The 19,424-nt window shown below is 36.7% G+C and overlaps 1 protein-coding gene across 4 annotated transcripts in view; it reads right to left on the bottom strand.

Annotated features, from left to right (window-relative positions):
* Positions 1–19,424, bottom strand: part of ICA1L (islet cell autoantigen 1 like) — an 82,883-nt gene that overhangs the window by 58,028 nt on the left and 5,431 nt on the right. For 3 of the 4 annotated variants that reach the window (XM_041737240.1, XM_041737238.1, XM_041737236.1), the window contains exon 2: positions 11,442–11,592. The exons of the other annotated variant lie outside the window; for it this stretch is intronic. In XM_041737240.1, coding sequence (XP_041593174.1) covers positions 11,442–11,467 — 26 coding nt within the window. In that variant the 5' untranslated portion in view covers positions 11,468–11,592. The remainder of the gene's footprint in view (positions 1–11,441; positions 11,593–19,424) is intronic. 4 annotated transcript variants of the gene reach the window in all.

Raw genomic sequence — 19,424 nt, forward strand, 5'->3', positions numbered from 1 at the left:
ACTCCCCAAGTGGCCACTTGCCAGATATCCTCTGAATATTCTCCGTTGGATATCCAGTTTAGATGAGTTACCATCTAACTGCAGAACCTCTCATATGCTATGCTGGGTAACTTGGCTGGACATAAGTTGAGACAGAAAATAGAAAGAGAATTTAATCTTGGTACAGAGTCAAATTGGATTTGACATAATCATTATATTGTTCCAACACATAAAGAGTCTTGAGAGAAAACTTGCAGTTCATCTTTCCCATCCAATTTGTCTGCTTTGGCAGCTTCCACTTAGTTTTCCCTCTAGACTGTTATTAGCATGAGGGTCAGTCCAGTTTATGACAAACTGCTGATTTCTTCTACTAAGCTGACTGTCAGCTTGGTCCAATCAGTTAAGAGAACAAAATTTAGGGAGCATCAGAAGAGAACATCTCTTCTCCACCTCAACTGCAATGCTGACACAGCTCAAAGAGTATATTCCTTGCCTCTCTCCACTCCCTCATTATCTCCTTCATGGAGAAGAAAAAGTAACTTACCAGACTGGACTTGAGAGAAATAAACTTAGTCCTCCCTTTCCTCTCTGGAAGCTATCCTGCCTGAAGAGAGCACACATTTCCTGGCAAGGGGAGGATAGTGGCTGGGGTGTAAATCTACAAAAGATGAGATTTGCATATTTGTGCTTCTCACTCTGTGCCTCCTACCCCTGTGCTCTGTCAAATAAATGAAATTTTTTAAAATTTCTTTAAAAGTTAAAGTTCGGGGATACCTGGGTGACTCGGCGGTTAAGCGGCTGCCTTTGGCTCAGGATGTGATCCTGGGGTTCCAGGATCATGTCCCACATTGGGCTCCCCGCGAGGAGCCTGCTTCTCCCTCTGCCTATGTCTCTGCCTCTTGACTCTCATGAATAAATAAAATCTCTTAAAAAAAGTTATAGTTCAACATATGCAGACAAATATAATATTTCAATTGTCAACATTCTGCCATTTTAAAAATAGACTCTTCATTTTAAGATTTATTCATCTGAGAGAGAGACAGAGAGAGAGAGCCCGCGTGCACATGGATGGGAGGGGCAGAAGGAGAGGAAGAGAGAATCCCAAGCAGACCCCACACTGACCACACAGAGCCCAATGTGGGGCTCAATCCCAGAACCCCAAGACCATGACCTGAGACGAAACGGAGTCAGACACTTAACCAACGGTGCCATCCAGGTACCCTAATATTCTGCCATTTTTTAAAAAAGATTTTATTTATTTATTCATGAGACACAGAGAGAAGAAAAGAAGCAGAGACACAGGCAGAGGGAGAAGCAGGCTCCACGCAAGGAGCCCAACGTGGAACTCGATCCCAGGACTCCAGGATCACGCCCTGGGCCAAAGGCAGGCACTAAATCGCTGAGCCACCCAGGCTTCCCTAGTGTGTTCTTTTTTTATTGCCCTGCATTGGTCTAAAGAATTAGGAAACAAATAGTGTAAGGTATAGTAGCTGAAAGCCAAAAATCCCATTTTTTGTTATTAACAATGGCAAAGTTTGTAGATACAGTTCAGTGTGAAAGTTAAATGGTCCTCCTCACTGAGCATCAGGACTAAACAAATTTGCCAACCAGTCAGAGGTAACTGGATTAGGGCAGGTTTCCCCAAATGGGAAGAGAAAGAAGGATAGCTAACCATTATTTCTTATATCCTATAGTTTCCTTCTTTGCTCTTGAAACGGTCCATCTTTAATAGTTCTTATATGAATCCTGTGGGTAAAAAATGCTTGGTCTTGATATCTATGAAACTCTATTTTGCCTTCTTTCATGGTTTTTTTTTTTTTTTTTTTTAAGATTTATTTATTTGAGTGAGAGCACAAGCTGAGGGAATGGCAACCGAGAGGGAGAGAATCCTCAGACTCTCCACTGAGCTCGGAGCCTGAGGTGGGGCTTGATCCCAGGACTCCGAAATCATGACCCAAGCCAAAACCAAGAGTTGGATACTCAACCGACTGAGCCACCCAGGTGCCCCCATTCAATGCTTCTTGTATATAAAAGTCTAGACTAACAACTTCCTGTATTTTTCCCTTTTTTTTTTTTTATTTATTTATTTATTTATTTATTTATGATAGTCACAGAGAGAGAGAGAGAGAGAGAGGCAGAGACATAGGCAGAGGGAGAAGCAGGCTCCATGCACCGGGAGCCTGATGTGGGATTCGATCCCGGGTCTCCAGGATCGCGCCCTGGGCCAAAGGCAAGCGCCAAACCACTGCGCCACCCAGGGATCCCCTCCCTTTTTTTTTTTAAAGCTATCACTATTGGTCCATGCAAGATTCATTTTATTTGTTCGTTGATTATTTTTTAACTCCTTTCTCATTTCCATCTCTCCTCACAACCATTCTAATGTGTTAAATGTGTACTTTTTTATCTGAATGTATTCTTCTAAAATGTGTTATGTACACATTCTAGCATACACAAATATTACAGTGTTGTAGATTTCTGACTTTTTAGGTATTTTTCACTCAGCCCTTTGTTTTTAGGTTCTATATACGTTGCTATGTATGCATGTGTTCTGTTGTTTCCATTACATAGCATTCTTTAGTGTTTAATTCTTTGAAGACAGAATCCCCATGTCTTAGGGCATCTGCTGTAGTCAATGAGAACTCTGGAGTCAAACTATCGCTTCTTTCTGAGTAAACTTTATCATCTTTTGAATCTTTTAGAGTATTCTATTTAATGTTGATGCCCTCAGGCTCTCTAGGATATGTTTTGGTAGGGTATTATTATTCTGGAGATTCAGGTCTTCCTTTCTTTTAAGCCATAATTTCTTCTTTTTTTATCTGTTTCTTCTTTTGGGTGTTATTCTTTATACATCTTTTTTTTTAAAAGATTTTATTTATTTATTCATGAGAGACACAGAAAGGGGCGGGGGGGTGCGGGCAGGGACACAGGCAGAGGGAGAAGCAGGCTCCATGCAGGGAGCCTGACGTGGGACTTGATCCCAGGACTCCAGGATCACGCCCTGGGCTGAAGGCAGGTGCCAAACCGCTGAGCCACCCAGGGATCCCCTCTTTATACATCTTAATGGATCATTTTTGTATCTGTTTTTCTGTGCCGTATTTTGGGTAAATTCCTCACTACAATCTTCCAATTTATAAATTCTCTTTTACAGTTCTGTCTAGAGTTCATCACAGCTATTGACGTTTTTTTAATATCCAGTGACTGCTTCTTGATTTCTTTCTTTTGTAATTTTCAAGATTTCTAATTGGTTCTTCTTCATATTCTCCTAACTTCATGTCTTTTTTAACAGTTAACATTCTATAATTTTTCTCTGTAGCACCATAAATATATAGTATTCTTAGACTTTTCCATAAAATTATTTTCACCTGCAATGAATTCATGTTCCAAATGTCAATTTTGTTGGCTGAACTTTATAGGCTCATTGTGAGTACAGAATCTTTAATTTTTTCCTTCTCCTCTGTGGTTATTCCTCTTTACTACTGGTTATTCAGTTGTTTCCAATTCACCTTCAGGGTTCCCACTTCCACAGCATCTTAAACGGTTATCTTAGAGCCTCTGTTAGAATGATAAGTGAAATACTATTGACCTAATCAGGTCTGAAGAAACAGTGCATGGGAAACACTTTAATTTCTACTAACCTGCAGAAACTGAACTCCTAAATGCCAGAGCCTATTTCTATACTGCGAGCTCAGCACATCTGTTTCAGCTCCGCTCACTACTTTATTTTTCTATTTTGTTTTTGGTTCATAATTATCTTATTATCTAGCTAAGATACATCTTTTTGGGGTTGCTTCTTAATTTTTCTTCTAATTACCATAAGTTGAGAGCAAATGTTACTATGCCATCTTAACTAGAAATCTTTATTTCCAGTAAGAGTATGTTTTTTTTTTTTACTTGAACACAGTCACCGTATAGAACACTTTATTCCTTTTTGCATGATACAATTTATATTTTTTATCTATCCCTTGGATTTGGAGTACAAATCTTAAATCAATGTTCTCTTCAGAGGTAATTCTGTACTTACTTTAATATCTCATTAGTGTGAAAAAAAATATATATCTCATTACTGTGACATCACTAAAAAGGAAGCAAATCAGACTGATGGTAATTAGACTGATGGAAGTACTAAAATTCCCTTGAGAAAAATAATCTGTAAAGACTTTTGACTAAATATAACGTAACTGCTTGATGCAATTAAGAAAATACATTAGACAAGTTTGCTGTTTAATATTAATATAGTACGCCTGATTACTCTGGCTCCCAAACCATAACTTTTCTTACAATTAGCATTTCCCCAAAGGATCAGTTTGTTAATGATTTCAACTAATGATAAGAAACACTCCAAAATGTCAATAAATTTTTTCTCTACAGTGGGATAAAGAGTAATAGTTTTCTGTAGTTTACCAATTTGCTATTAACATGTATAACTAGCTTTTGCATAACTATTATTATTTTGAAAAATGTTTACTTGATTATCAAGCCCATTTATATCTTTTTGGTTTTGTCTTTCTCATATTTTATTTATTATTATTATGCAGCACTAGCAAGCTCTTATCCAAAGATGAGAGTCATTCATTCATTGTTAAGTACACATTAAATAGTTATACTCTTAAATAGCAATCTTACTTATGAATTAGCAAGTACATTAAAAAAGACTGAGAAGTTATTACAAAGACTATGTATTAATGCCACATGCACATTATTTACAAGGGAGTTCCTATTCCCCTCTCTTACCAACAATCTCACACCTATTAATAAAAGAAATAAGATTAGAATTCAGGTATGCTAGGTACCACAAGTGAAATACTGAAGAAACATAGAGATCTTGGGCATCCCGGGTGGCTTAGTGGTTTAGTGCCGCCTTCAGCCCAGGGTGTGATCCTGGAGACCCAGGATCAAGTCCCATGTCAGGCTTCCTGCATGGAGCCTGCTTCTCCCTCTGCCTGTGTCTGTGCCTCTCTCTCTCTCTCTCTCTGTGTCTCTCATGAATAAATAAAATCTTAAAACAAAACAAAAACAAAAAACAGAGATCTTAATAGCATGAGATAAGGAAATGTCATTCCAAAAATAGACTGAAAAATGACAGATTGATGATAGATTGTAGTGGTCTCTATATTTAATAGGTAATGCGGCACCAATAAAGGTTTTTTGAGCAGCAGAAAGGTTAAACAGTAACAATCTTTCCACATTCCAGACATAATCTAATAAGAATCAGGACCAAGGACAATACCCTAAAAACAGATTTGAAGGAATAATCTATATAGAATTTGGTTAGTAATGACTTACCAGTTTTGCTCCTGAAAAATAAGGAGAATTAGGAAAAGAAATGGGAACATTTTGCATCTGATGTGTGAAATTCTGAGTCTGAAATGTTAAGTGGCATCTGAGTTTACAGAAATAATTAAAAGCAATTACAACTGTAGTGATAAAGATTGTTTCAAGCGTGGGTCTCTAGTCAGATTGCTTAGGTTTGAACTTAGTAACTCTACTACTTACTAGCTGTGGGATCTTGTGTGAGTTTTATTAGTCTCTCTGACCTTTAGTTCTCTCATCAGAAAAACAGAAATAATGAAGTAAATAGATTGTTATAAGAATTAAATGAGAAAATAGATGTAAAGCACTTAGAAATTTTGAGTATTTAAGAAGTATTATTTTGTAGTTTTTCATTTTAATTTTTATTGGCACTCAGATTAGATGGTGATTTGGGGGGCACCTAGGTGGCTCAGTTGGTTATTTAACCAACTGACTGCCTCTTGATTTTGGCTCAGGTCATGATCGCAGAGTTGTGAGATTAAACCCCATGTCTGGCACTGAGCATGGAACATAAGATTCTCTCTCTCCCTCTTCCTCTGTCCCTACCCCGCAAAAAAAAAAAAAAAAAAAAAAAAAAGGAACGGTGATTTAGGAGTTAGCTATAAAAAGACATTTAAGCAGTGGGAATTGATGAGAACTTCAAAAAAGAAAGCAGAGAAGAGAAGCACCTGGGTGGCTCAATGGTTGAGTGTCTGCCTTTGGCTCAGGGCGTGATCCCGGGGTCCTGGGATCAAGTTCCACATCAGGCCCCTGAAGGGAACCTGCTTCTCCCTCTACTTATGTCTCTGCCTCTCTCTCTCTGTGTCTCTCATGAATAAATAAACAAAATCTTTAAAAAAGAAAAAAAAAAGCAGAAAGGTGGTAAAATTTGGAGAGGGTTCAAGGAAGGTGAATCAAATTAGGACCAGGCTCTTGGTATTATGCTATGGATTCACTATGATATGAATGATATAGGTTAACGAAAAATGTGTTCTCTGTATGAGATACTTAAGTCACATTAAATCTAGTTCAACTTTCTATTTTGATTCAAGGGATGGAGACAAAGATGTGGTATATGTTATACAATGGAATATTACTCAGCCATTAGAAATGACAAATACCCACCATTTGCTTCAACATGGATGGGACTGGAGGGTATTATGCTGAGTGAAGTAAGTCAATCAGAGAAGGACAAACATTATATGGTCTCGTTCATTTGGGGAATATAAAAAATAGTGAAAGGAAATAAAGTGGAAAGGAGAGAAAATGAGTGAGAAATATCAGTGAGGGAGACAAACCATGAGAGATACCTAACTCTGGGAAACGAACAAGGGGTGGTGGAAAGGGTGACTGGGTCACGGGCACTGAGGGAGGCACTTGACGGGATGATCACAGGGTGTTATGCTATATGTTGGCAAATCAAACACCAATAAAAAATATATACAAAAAAAAGGGATGGAGACTTCTTTTTTTTTTTTTTTAAGATTTATTTATTTATTTATTTATTTATTTATTTATTTATTTATTTATTTATGGTAGACCTAGAGAGAGAGAGACAGAGGCAGAGATACAGGAGGAGGCAGAAGCAGGCTCCATGCCAGGAGCCCAACGCGGGACTTGATCCCAGGACTCCAGGATCATGCCCTGGGCCAAAGGCAGGTGCTAAACCACTGAGCCACCCAGGGATCCCTGGGATGGAGACTTCTATAAAATGAGAAACTGACAGAAGGCTTATAAAAAGCCTTATCGGGCAGCCTGGGTGGCTCAGCGGTTTAGCACTGCCTTCAGCCCAGGGCATAATCCTGGAGACCTGGGGTCGAGTCCCACGTTGGGCTCCCTGCATGAAGCCTGCTTCTCCTTCTGCCTGTGTCTCTACCTCTCTCTCTGTTTCTCATGAATAAGTAAATAAAATCTTAAAAAGAAAATAAAATGCCTTATCATAACTAAGAGTATAAAACAATTACATACAGAAAACATATTCTATCTAGAGTCAGAGTGAAAAGTTTACATTAATTCTAACATTCAGGGCAGCCCAGGTGGCTCAGCAGTTTAGTGCCGCCTTCAGCCCATGTTGTGATCCTGGAGACCCGGGATCCAGTCCCACGTTAGGCTCCCTGCATAGAGCCTGCTTCTCCCTCTGCCTGTGTCTCTGCCTCCCTCTCTCATGAATAAATAAAATCTTTAAAAAAAATTTTTTTTAAATTCTAACATTCAACAATGCTATAAAGGGATTAGAGTATTGTTTATCCTCATTTGTTACAAAATCATTCACTGGTACATTAGCAAAAGACTGTATGTACTTATTAAAGTTTTCATTAGGGTGACTGGGTGATGGACACTGAGGGGGCACTTGATGGGATGAGCACTGGGTGTTATACTATATGTTGGCAAATCGAACTCCAATAAAAAAATATACAAAAAAAGTTTTCATTAATAAAACAGATAACTGATCAATAAGAAATTGATAACATTAGACCATTTTTGACCTACAAAACTAGCAATTTCACATGGTTCAACCTAATAAAAGGAACTCAAGTTTACCAGTGTAATCCAACTCATCTCTGAAGAAAGTGCTTTGTGGGCAAATGATCTACTTAACTGAGAACACATCTCAAGTCAAGAGTTGATCTAGGCTGACTGGCAAACTGGTCTGCAGAAAAACTAGTTCTGAGGTGTTTAGTTCTGAGCAGTAGAGTTAAGTAGATTAAGTAGTTAAACCACCAGATTCCATGGCTCACAAAGCCATAATTACTGACTATATGGCCTTTTATAGAAAAAGTTACAGACCCCCAATATAGACCATGATTCTCAAAAGTATACTTTGAAGAATCATATGTCTCTTTAAGCTTTACTGTTTGTAATAAGACAATATTCATTCTTTGTTCATATGCATATATGTATATATATACATAAATATACACATACATTATATATAACATATATATATAACATATTATATATAATTAATTTTTAAATATACTACCTGACTAATCTTTTATCAACTGTCCATTAATTTGGAAATGGTTTTTAGTTCTAGTCAATCAATGAGTAGATTAAGTTTGCCCCCTTTCACACATGTAGATAAACTGAAGCCCACTAAGATTATTAGGGACTACTGATTTGAAAGTCTATCAAGTCACTGATTGACAATCTTCCTGAAACTGCCTCAATGGGTATATTATATATATATAAAGTACCAGCTTTAATATTTGACTAGAATTGTATAAAGGCTACAAACATGAATCCTTTCAGATACATAAATTTAACTGATGTTTAGCCAAATATGATTTGGTTACTGAGATACAAGAAGTATTACAGGACTAGAGTAATTGAAATTAATAAAATACAAAAGGGGTACCTGAGTGGCTCAGTCAGTTAAGCGTCTGCCTTTGGCCCAGGTCCTGATCTCTTGGTCCTGGGATCAAGCCCCAAGCTCCCTGCTCAGTGGGGAATCTGCTTCTCCCTCTCCCTCTGCTGCTCCCCCTACTCTCACTCATGCATTCTCACAAATAAATAATATCTTTTAAAAAATGAAATTAGTAAATACCATGGACATTAGAATTGGTGAACTAAATTAGCTGAAATTTCCAAGTCGTCCCAATGAGGAAGTCAGTCTCACATGTATGTTAAATGTTGGCTTTGTTCTGGGTGCTGTAACTTGGCACTGCAATCATAACACTAATAAGACACCAATATGAGGGGCACCTGAGGACTCAGTAGTTAAGCATCTGCCTTTGACTCAGGTCATTATCCCAGGGTCCTGGGATCAAGCCCTGCAACAGGTTCCCACAGGGAGCCTGCTTCTCCCTCAGCCTATGTCTCTACCTTTCTCTGTGTCTCTCATGAATAAATAAATAAATAAAATCTTAAAAAAAAAAGACACCAATATGAGAAAATTAAATTAAATACAGACCTATATTTATCTAAAATAGAAGGATAATGGCAATTACTTACATTCAAAATCCCATACTAAACAGGAAGGTCACCCACAGAGAGGTTATCATCTTGACCAAATATTCTTATAAAAGGACTACAGCTTAATTATTTTTCTAAAAGAAAGCAATGTTCTTTTCCATTTTGAAGGTGGGAAAGGTGTGATTAAAGATGTCTCCTATCTTATAGTGAGTTAACTGAAATACACAATATTTAGTTAACTAATTTCCAGGCAACCCAACTTTGAAAAACCTACAGGTTTCCAAGAACCAGATAGGTACATAAAAATTGGTGTTGTTTATAAGAATGAAAACAAGAGAGACAGGTATTAACAAAATCAAGTTTTGATTGTAAACTACATTTGAATTTCTAGTTATAATAAAATTTATTTTTATAGAAGTAGTCTATAATTTTGGTAGTTAGCATAATTTTAGTCTCTAAAGAAGTTAAAGAAAGACAAATCAGAGCTCATTTTTTCATTTTTTTCCCAAAAGTGATGCCTCAGGATTATTACCTATTTTTCAGACTTTCTGTTTAAGAATTTACTATAGAAATATGATTTACTTACATCACCTTAATTGTATCATTTCATAAAGAATATATGAATAGCTTTTAAAATAGATTACTAGAGGGCAGCCCCGGTGACTCAGTGGTTTGGCACCACCTTCAGCCCAGGGTGTGATACTGGAGACCTGGGGTCAAGTCCCACGTCGGGTTCCCTGCATGGAGCCTGCTTCTCCCTCTGCCTGTGTCTCTGCCTCTCTCTGTGTGTGTGTGTCTCTCATGAATGAATGAATGAATGAATGAATAAATAAGTAAATAAAATAGATTACTAGAAAACAAGACTTGAAAATTTTTGATGAAATCAGTAAGACCATTCAAACTATAAACAATATATTAAGACGGGTACCTGGCTGGTTCAGTCAATAGGGTGTCTGATCCTTGATCTTAGGGTCATGAGTTCAATACCCATGTTGGGTGTGGAGATTACTTAAAATGTTTTTAATTAAAAATAAATTTTTAAAGTAAAAAGTAGAAAATAAAAATATTAAATAAAGGGGTGCCTGGCTGACTCAGTCAGTGGAGCATGCAATTCTCGATCTCTGAATTGTGAGTTCAAGCCTCACACTGGGTGTCAAGATTACTTTAAAAATTTTATTTTAATCTTATACATTATATTAAGGAAAAGGAAGTAAACCAAAAGAAATATTTTTGAAAGAACGGCTAAAAAACTATATTTAAAATCCTTTTAACAGTTTAAAGTATCAATTACTAAATTCTTATGTTAAAATGATATTAAAGCTAATCTCCTTCAATCGGAGAAAGACAATTATCATAGTTTCACACATGAGGGGGGGAACTGAGTTGGGAAAAATTAGAGAGGAAGACAAACCATGAGAGATTCCTAACTCTGGGAAACAAAGAGTCGTGGAAGGGGAGGTAGGTGGGGGAATGGGGTAACTGGGTGACCGGCATTAAGGAGGGCACTTGATGGGATGAGCACTGAGTGTTATACTATAGGCTGGAAAACTGAATTTAAATTAAAAAAACAAAGCTAATCTCCTACGAAACTTAAGAATATTTCCAACTTCACTGCATATTTCAGGCCAACACTTCTTCCAGCCTTCTGTTATGCTCAACCTTCCCAAGTGCAGAGCCTCTCATATTATGAGGATCAAATGGAATAACACGCAAAATTTCTTTGAAAAGTATAAAGTTGTGAGGTGTCTGGCTGGCTTATTTGGTAGAGCATGCAACTCTTATCTCAGGGTGTGAGTTCATGTACCACATTAGGAACAGAGCTTACTTAAAAAAATAAAGTTGTATACAAGTATAAGATGTTATTTTAATGATTACATACAGCCTATAAATAAACAAAAATATATAGGATGTAAAATTTTAAAACCTGAAACTTTTTGCTTAACTGATTTTTAAATTTAAAATTTTAAAGCTCAATATTCCTGGAAGAGGTCATTCAGATATTAAAAAATAAGGTGCCCAGTTAAAAATGCAGATTGACCACATGCACTTACCTGCTTTCCCTTCCCTAATCCACTAAAATAACAGTAAAAGCATAAAACAGAAAAGTAAGCAATAACTCATAAGTATAGGGAGAGTAAGTATAGTGACAAAGCAGATGAGAAACTTGAGTACATTTTTGGAGAAAAAGTTGTTACCTAAGCAACTAACAACTAATGCTAATAAGCAGTGAGTCAATTATCTTGCAGATAAAGACTCACCATTTGGAAGTGGAAGGAGGATTCATTGAAGTCTATATACAGCTGTCTGGACCCTGAGGCCCCTTCTATTCTATGCCACTCAATGAGAGTTGAGTAAATTGAACCAAGGAAGTTCTGGACTTCAGTAAGACAACACAGCAGAAGACTCGGCCTAAAAACAAAATGATAAAGTGAAAGCCTACATACAGAACTTTGAATGTCAAGTTCTTTTTACATTCTTTGTTCACCAGTAGCAAAGCATTCTCTCTCTCTCTCTCTCTCTCTCTCTCTCTCACACACACACACACACACACACACACACACACACACACACACACACCTTTCCATTCCTCAGAAAAGACTGTAACATTCTTTTTTCTGGAAAGAATTAAAAGCTTCAGAGAAAAGGAGTATGTCATTTGGACATCATAAAAGGATCTTTGCCTATTTACTCTAGAGCAAAATTAGCCAGTTGACAAGCTCACTCATATATACAAAGCTTCTGATTAGTTTTGTTAGAGTCTTCCTCTTAAATATAAACAGAAAACCAAAGATCTACAGGTATCTGAGGGAAGTCTCCATCAAGAAAGACCTCTAACCTAAACCAACAAATAGGAAAAAGAAAATAGCTGAAGGAAATTAAGACAACATAGAAGGGAAACAAAACAAAACACAACCCTCTAACTAATATGCTCAAAAAGGAATAATAAAAGAATAAGGAAGGGTCCCTGGATGGCACAGTTGGTTGAGCATCTGATTCTTGGTTTTGGCTCAGATCTTGATCTCAGCGTTGTGAGACTGAGCCATGTTGGGCTCTAAGCTCAGCATGGAGTCGCTGGAGATTCTCCTTCTCTCTCCGCTCCTCCCCCTTCTCAAACTCTCTTTCTCTCTCTCAAATAAATAAATCTTAATTTAAAAAAAAATAAATCTGAATGTGAACTTTACTAGTTAAAACAGAATGGTACTGGCAGCAGAACAGACACAACAGTGGAATAAATGAAAATAAAATTCACAAAGAGACCCAAAAATATCAAAGAATAGGTATATATATGATCAATGCATTAATTTCCCGTGGCTGCTGAGACAAATTATCACAAACTCGGTGGCATTAAAAAACAGAAATTTATTATCTGAGTTCTGGAGGCCAGAAGTGTAAAAATCAGGGTATCAGCAGGGCTGGATTCTCTGGGAGGCTTAGGAGAGATGCTTCCTTCTCTCCTCCAGGTACTGGTGACTGCTGGCAGTCCTTGACTAGTGTCAACATAACCCCAATCTCTGCCTCTGACTTCACACCTTGCCTTCTCCTCTGTGTATGTGCTTTATCTCCCTCTGCCTCTCTCTAAAATAAGGACACTTGTGATAGCATTTAGAATCTTCCCAGGTAATCCAGAATCATCTTACCTCAAGATCCATAACTCAATCACATCTGTAAAACTTTACCATATGAGGTGACATTCACAGATTGCAGGACTTAGGACTGGTTGTCTTTGGGGGTCACATTCAGCCCACTATAATCAATATAGCATTTCAAATCAGTAGGAAAGGAATATGTTATTCAATAACTATCATTGGACAATTAACTGTTTGAAAAAAAGTGATTCTTAGTCAATGTAAGGATGGCTAAAAATTTAAATGTTAAAACCTTATAACAACATCATGTGAAAATACAGATAAGTTTGATAAGTTTGGGGTCAGAAATCATTCTAACAGGATACCAGCACAGAAATCATGTAGCATATTGTTAAAAAATTTAAATTTATATAATAAAGGCACCATAAGCAAATCTTGAAAAGAAATAGCTGGACAAGGTAAGATATAAAGAAGAAAAATTTAATATTTTTAAATTAGAGAACTCATAACAGTGAAAATACAAACTCATCATTTGAAAGATGAAGACAAAAGAATAAGCAATTTAGAAAAGAACATCAAAAATCCAATGAATACACAGAAATGTTATTTAATCTATTTTGTAACTCAAGAAGTACAAATGAAAGAAAAATATGTTCATCTGTTAGATGAACAATGATTTAAAAGGTTAACAGCTTCTGGGAAAGATGAGGAAATGCATCCATGTTTGCATAATTCCTTTCAATGACCAAAATAGAACCAAAATTAGAGAAGGAAACCCCTGTACAAAATAGTCACATCTCACAGCACTGATGCTAATGTATAAATTTCAGATACAATGAAGTTTGACTCATATTTAAAGCGGATATCCAAATCTGCCATGCATCTCATCTAACCTCAAAGAGATTCAGTTTTGGCAAATTGAGTGGGTCCTGAAGAACAATTCCAATAATCAATCACTAAAACATGAGTCCTTTAAGGCACAGCAGCCAGACTTACGGAGGAAGCAGACAGCATTCTACGCGGTACCTATCTCTCTACTCTAATACCTATCTCCCTCTTCTTTGCCTATTTCCTGGCAAAGAAGACTACTAAAAAAGGGATCATGATGTTTACGGTGGGGGGTGTTTATTTTCAATTCTTCTAGTTTCCACAAGGACAAAATTTCCATACACCTTCCTAGCCTCTTGCCCTATTACCCCTTAAGTGAGAAACCTGACAAGTTCACCACTGGTCCATATTTTTTGATTGGGTAGAGCTAATTTATCAAAAGTCCTAGGTAAGTATGTCTATTACAAAGACCCAAAGTTTCCCGTGGGCTGGAAAACCGACATATTAGAAGACCACCCATACTGTATCTTCCAACAGCTCTCTCAACAATAAAGCTGATAGTTTATCTCCATCTGCCTCAGCTCCTTTCACCTTATTTGAATTGGTTCCAATCTCAGGAGAGAACAAAAGAGCCTAGAGGTAGGGATACCTGGGTGGCTCAGTGGTTTAGCACCTGCTTTGGCCCAGGGCATGATCCTGGAGACCCTGGATCGAGTCCCACATCAGGCTCTCTGCATGGAGCCTGCTTCTCCCTCTGCCTGTGTCTCTGCCTTTCTCTCTCTCTCTCTCTCTCTCTCTCTCTCTGTCTCTCATGAATAAACAAGTAAAATTAAAAAAAAAAAAAAAAGAGCCAAGAGGCATTATGTTTTGAGCTCCCTAAAACCTAGTTGCCATGACATTTAAAAATTTATTTATTTATTATTATTATTTTTTTTTATGATAGTCACAGAGAGAGAGAGAGAGAGAGAGAGAGAGAGAGGCAGAGACATAGGCAGAGGGAGAAGCAGGCTCCATACACCAGGAGCCCGACGTGGGATCCGATCCCGGGTCTCCAGGATCACGCCCTGGGCCAAAGGCAGGCGCCAAACCGCTGTGCCACCCAGGGATCCCTGCCATGACATTTTTATGTTTTCCTTGCCAAGAGATGTCTGCAGAGAAACAAAACAGTAAGCTAGTGGTCAACCTTGTCAGCAAACTAAAGCAAAGCAGATCAATCAGAGATATATCAGCATTGATTTGCCTCTGGAATGAATGTTTAACATATGCTGTGGGAACCTGATTAGAGAGAGCATATGACAACTGTTGTCACCAAGCAGCCAATTAAAGAAAAGAGATCACGACAATGTGTTCAGTCTCCTATCTTGGCCTCTAAGGCAGTTATTCCAATGGCTTATACCATTCCTGGGCAAAGAGTAGTCCAGAACACAACTGCCCTTTTCAACAATAAATAATATTAAAAAGTAGGACTGGCTGAAAAGGAGGAGGGATCATAATATGGAAAAGAGAAAAATATGTACATTTGGAGAACTGCTTCATAAAAATAGAATTTTAAAGAAAAACTTTGCATCAGATAAATAGAACATAACTCCACCAAACAGATTTTTTAAAAGAGCTGAAAGAAGCAAAAAATAAAAGGAAAAAAGAGAGAACAGTACTTGAAATCATATTAGAAACAACTCCAAGTAGAATAGCTATTTCAGAAAAGCAAGTTAGTAACATGGATGACAAGCCAGGGAAAATCATTCAGGATGAACATGACAAAATAAAGGTGGTTAGATTCTAACAAAGAGGTCAGAACAAAGATGGTAGATTTGTAAGATAAGCCATTTAAATCTAACATAAGTAATATTCTTGGACAGAAAGGCAGACAATATGGAACAGCCAAAATATTCAAGGATATAGAGGTGAAAAACTAAAAGGTTTTTGTCATGTATCAGGAAAAATTAACAGGGAATAATCAAGATTTAAGATATATTATGGGATGTTGCCAAATTTTAAGGATAAAGAAAAGATGTTATTAGCATCTAGAAGAAACAGGGTCGCTTACAAATTAAATAATTTATGCTGGCCTCAGACATCTCCTCAGCACATTTAGACAATGGATAAAAGTGAGTACTGTGTACAATGTGAAGTGAAAAAGAATATGACATAGAATTTTCTACTTAGTGAAATATAATTTTAACATTTAATATTCCACTTAATGAATGTACTATAATTTACTAAAATGGTCTACTATTGACATATTTAAATTGTTTCTGGAATATTATTATTTAAACCATGCTGAATAGTAAGAATAAGCATATATATTATTTAAAATACATGCAAATTTGCCTATAAGATAAAATCCTGGAAGTATATTGGCTGAATCAAAGGGTATATGCATTTAAATTTTTCATTTTCCTAAACTGTCCTCCATAGAAATTGTACTGATTTTTTACTCCTACTAATAATGAGAGGAAAGTGCTTATTCACTGCAACTCAGCACACTGTTATTAAATTTCTGATCTTTTTAAATCTTATGGATAAAAATTATTTTATGGTAACCTAATAATTTGGAATTATCATATTTTTTAAAAGGTTTATTTATTTGAGAGAGAGTATATGTGAGCAGGGGGAGAGGGAGAAGGAGAGGAAGAGAATCTCAAGCAGACTCCCCAATGCGTGTGGAGCCTGACATGGGGCTGGATCTCACAACACCAAGATCAAGACCTGGGCCAAAACCAAGAGTCAGATGCTTAACCAACTGAGCCACCCAGGTGCCCCTATCTTACCATATTTCATCATGGGAAGATACCATCATTTGAAAGGTATACCATTATTTTACATAACTCTATATAAGAAAGAGTTACAAAGTAAACTATTTTTCAAATCTTCAATTTTGAAATGTATAAAAATTGCAGATTTCAGAAATAATTTCAGAGATGTGAAAATATGAACAGGTGCTTCTTAGAATCAATGAGATATGACATATGAGGAAGACTGAGTATCTGGAAAGGTCTTTTAAATATGCAAGAATCAGGAATACAGCACACATAAATGTCTCCCCAGAACAAATAAAACAAAACAAATAAATTATTTGAAGCCACAATCCATACAACTAAAATGTCTTTAAAAATGAAGAATTTATAAAATAGAGAAATGGTGAAAAGGGTTAGCAATTAGCATTTAATTTGGTTAAATCTAAATGTGATTATAACGAACAAAACAGAATTGCTATAATTGTTAAAATAATAGGTACACGTATAAAAAATAAAAATTTGATGAAAATTACTGTGACAAAAATTCCAGAACATCTCATTAAAATGTTAGCAAAAACAAAAGTATTCTTCATCTTCATGATAAAGAGGCATTTAATAAAATTTAACATCCACTCTAAGATTTAACATCCTTTTTTTTTTTTTTTATCTTTCAGGGGTACCTGGCTGGTTCTGTCAATAGAACATGTGACTCTTCATCTCAGCATTGTGAGTTCCAGCCCCACGGTGGGCATGGAGTATACTTAAAAAAAAAAAAATCTTTCAATGAAATGGGAATATAGGTTTCTATTCTAATGGGGGAGGGGCTTAAGCACACATACACACAAACTCATACTTATTAAATACACATTAAAAGGCCAGCATAGGGGCACCTGGGTGGCTCAGCAGTTGAGCATCTGCCTTCAGCCCAGGGCCTGATCCTGGAGACCCTGGATTGAGTCCCACGTTGAGCTCCCTGCATGGAGCCTGCTTCTCCCTCTGCCAATGTCTCTACCTCTCTCTGTCTCATGAATGAATTTTTTAAAAAAGGCCACCATAATGCTTAATGGTAAAACACCAACAGCATTCCCATTAAAGCAAGGAATAACATTACAATATTAAGGAAGCCCACTATTACTCTGTTATTAGCATTGTTCTAGAAGTGCTCAATGATACAGTGAGACTAAAAAAAAAAAATGAGGGGGGCGCCTGGGTGGCTCAGTGGTTGACTGTCTGCCTTTGGCTCAGGTGGTGATCCTGGGGTCCTGGGATCGAGTCCCACATTAGGCTCCCTGCATGGAGTCTGCTTCTCTCTCTGCCTATGTCTCTGCCTCTCTGTGTCTCCCAGGAATAAAATTCTTTAAAAAAAAAAAAAAAGAGGGATTAGTATTAAAATGGAGGGGTCTAAGCTATCATTTTACATGTGTCAATATACCCAAAACACTTAATTCACTGTGAAACTACTGGAAGTAATAAAATCTTTCATAAGGTAAGCTGGTTATAAAATTAATATACAAAATTAAGCAGTTTTCCTACCAATTTCCCAAAAACCAATAGAAAATATAATGAAGAAAAAAAAAAAACACATCTCTTAAAATTCCTAGGAACAAATTCAACACCAAATAACTTATATTAAGAAAACTTAAAACACTACTAGAACAGGGACACTTGGGTGGCTTAGTTGGTTAACTAGCTGACTCTTAATTTTGGATCAGGTCATGATCTCAAGGTTGTGGGATGGAGCCCTGTGTCCAGCTCCACTCAGGGTGGAGTCAGTCCGCTTGTCCCTATCCCTCTGCTTTTTCCCCTGCTGGTGCTTTCTCTCTCTCTCTCTGTCTCAAATAAATAAATTAAATCTTTTTTTTTTAACCCACACTACTAAAATAGAGAAAAGACTTTAAAATGATATGCCTTGTTCTCAGAAAGCAAGACAATAAAACGAAGAGCTCTTTTGTCTCTAAATTAATCTACACATTCAGTGTAATCTAAATCATTACCAAGAAGTTGTTTGCAATTCTTTTTAGAAGACAAATGGAATCTAAAATTCACTGGGAAACAACTGTAAGAATACCATTAAAAAAATCTGGAAAATAAGAATAATATAAAAATAAAATAAGAGTAATAAAAATATTTTTAAGCAATATTAATTCAGTTAGTGTAATACTGGTCTTCCATTTCCACTTCAGAAAGTTGCAAGAGAATATTAACTCCATCCCAACAATGAGAATAAGCTAAATAACCTACAAAATTTAGTGTTTTCTTAAAGCCCACCAAGGACTGAGAATTCAGGAAAGCTAATGATCCAAAATCCAGAAAATGACTATCCCTACCTAGGACTGCAGAGACCCCTGGCTGCTTTCATCTTTGGCAGGGCAGCAGGAAGAAGAGGAGGTTGCTTCACAAAGTAATGGAGGGCAAAAGATAAGCAAACTGTATCTTTAAGTATCTTTAAGTCTTGAAACAAAGTTGGCCAAGAATTCTATATCCAATAAAAATATCCTTCAAAAATGAAAGCAAAATAAAATTTCAGACAAAGCTGAAAGAATTTGTGCCACACACAAATTCTGCACTACAAATGAATTGAAATATTCTTTACAGTGAAGGAAAATAACATATAGAAACTCAGTTCCACAGGAAGCAAGAGAGAAATCAAAAAGGGTAAGTAGGATTTCACTTTCTGCTGCTTCATTATTGGTGTATAGAAATGCAACAGACCTCTGTGCATTGATATTACATCCTGTAACTTTGCTGGATTCCTGTACCAGTTCTAGCAATTTTTTGGTGGAGTCTTTCGGTCTTTCTATATAAATGTCATCTATGAAGAGCGAAAGTTTGACTTCCTTACTGATTGGATGCCCTTTTTTTTTTTCTTTTCTTTCTTTTTGGATGCCTCTGATTGCTGAGGTGAGGACTTCCCGTACAATGTCAAACAACAGTGGTGAGAGTGGACATTCTTGTCTTGTTCCTGACCTTAGGGGAAAAGCTGTTTTTCTTCATTGAGGATGATATTAGCTATGGATCTTTCATATATGGACTTTATAATGTTGAGGTATGTTCCTTCTAGCCCTACTTTCTTGAGGATTTTTTTTTA

This window comes from Vulpes lagopus, chromosome 22 (assembly GCF_018345385.1).
Source record: "Vulpes lagopus strain Blue_001 chromosome 22, ASM1834538v1, whole genome shotgun sequence".
Classification (NCBI taxonomy): domain Eukaryota; kingdom Metazoa; phylum Chordata; class Mammalia; order Carnivora; family Canidae; genus Vulpes; species Vulpes lagopus.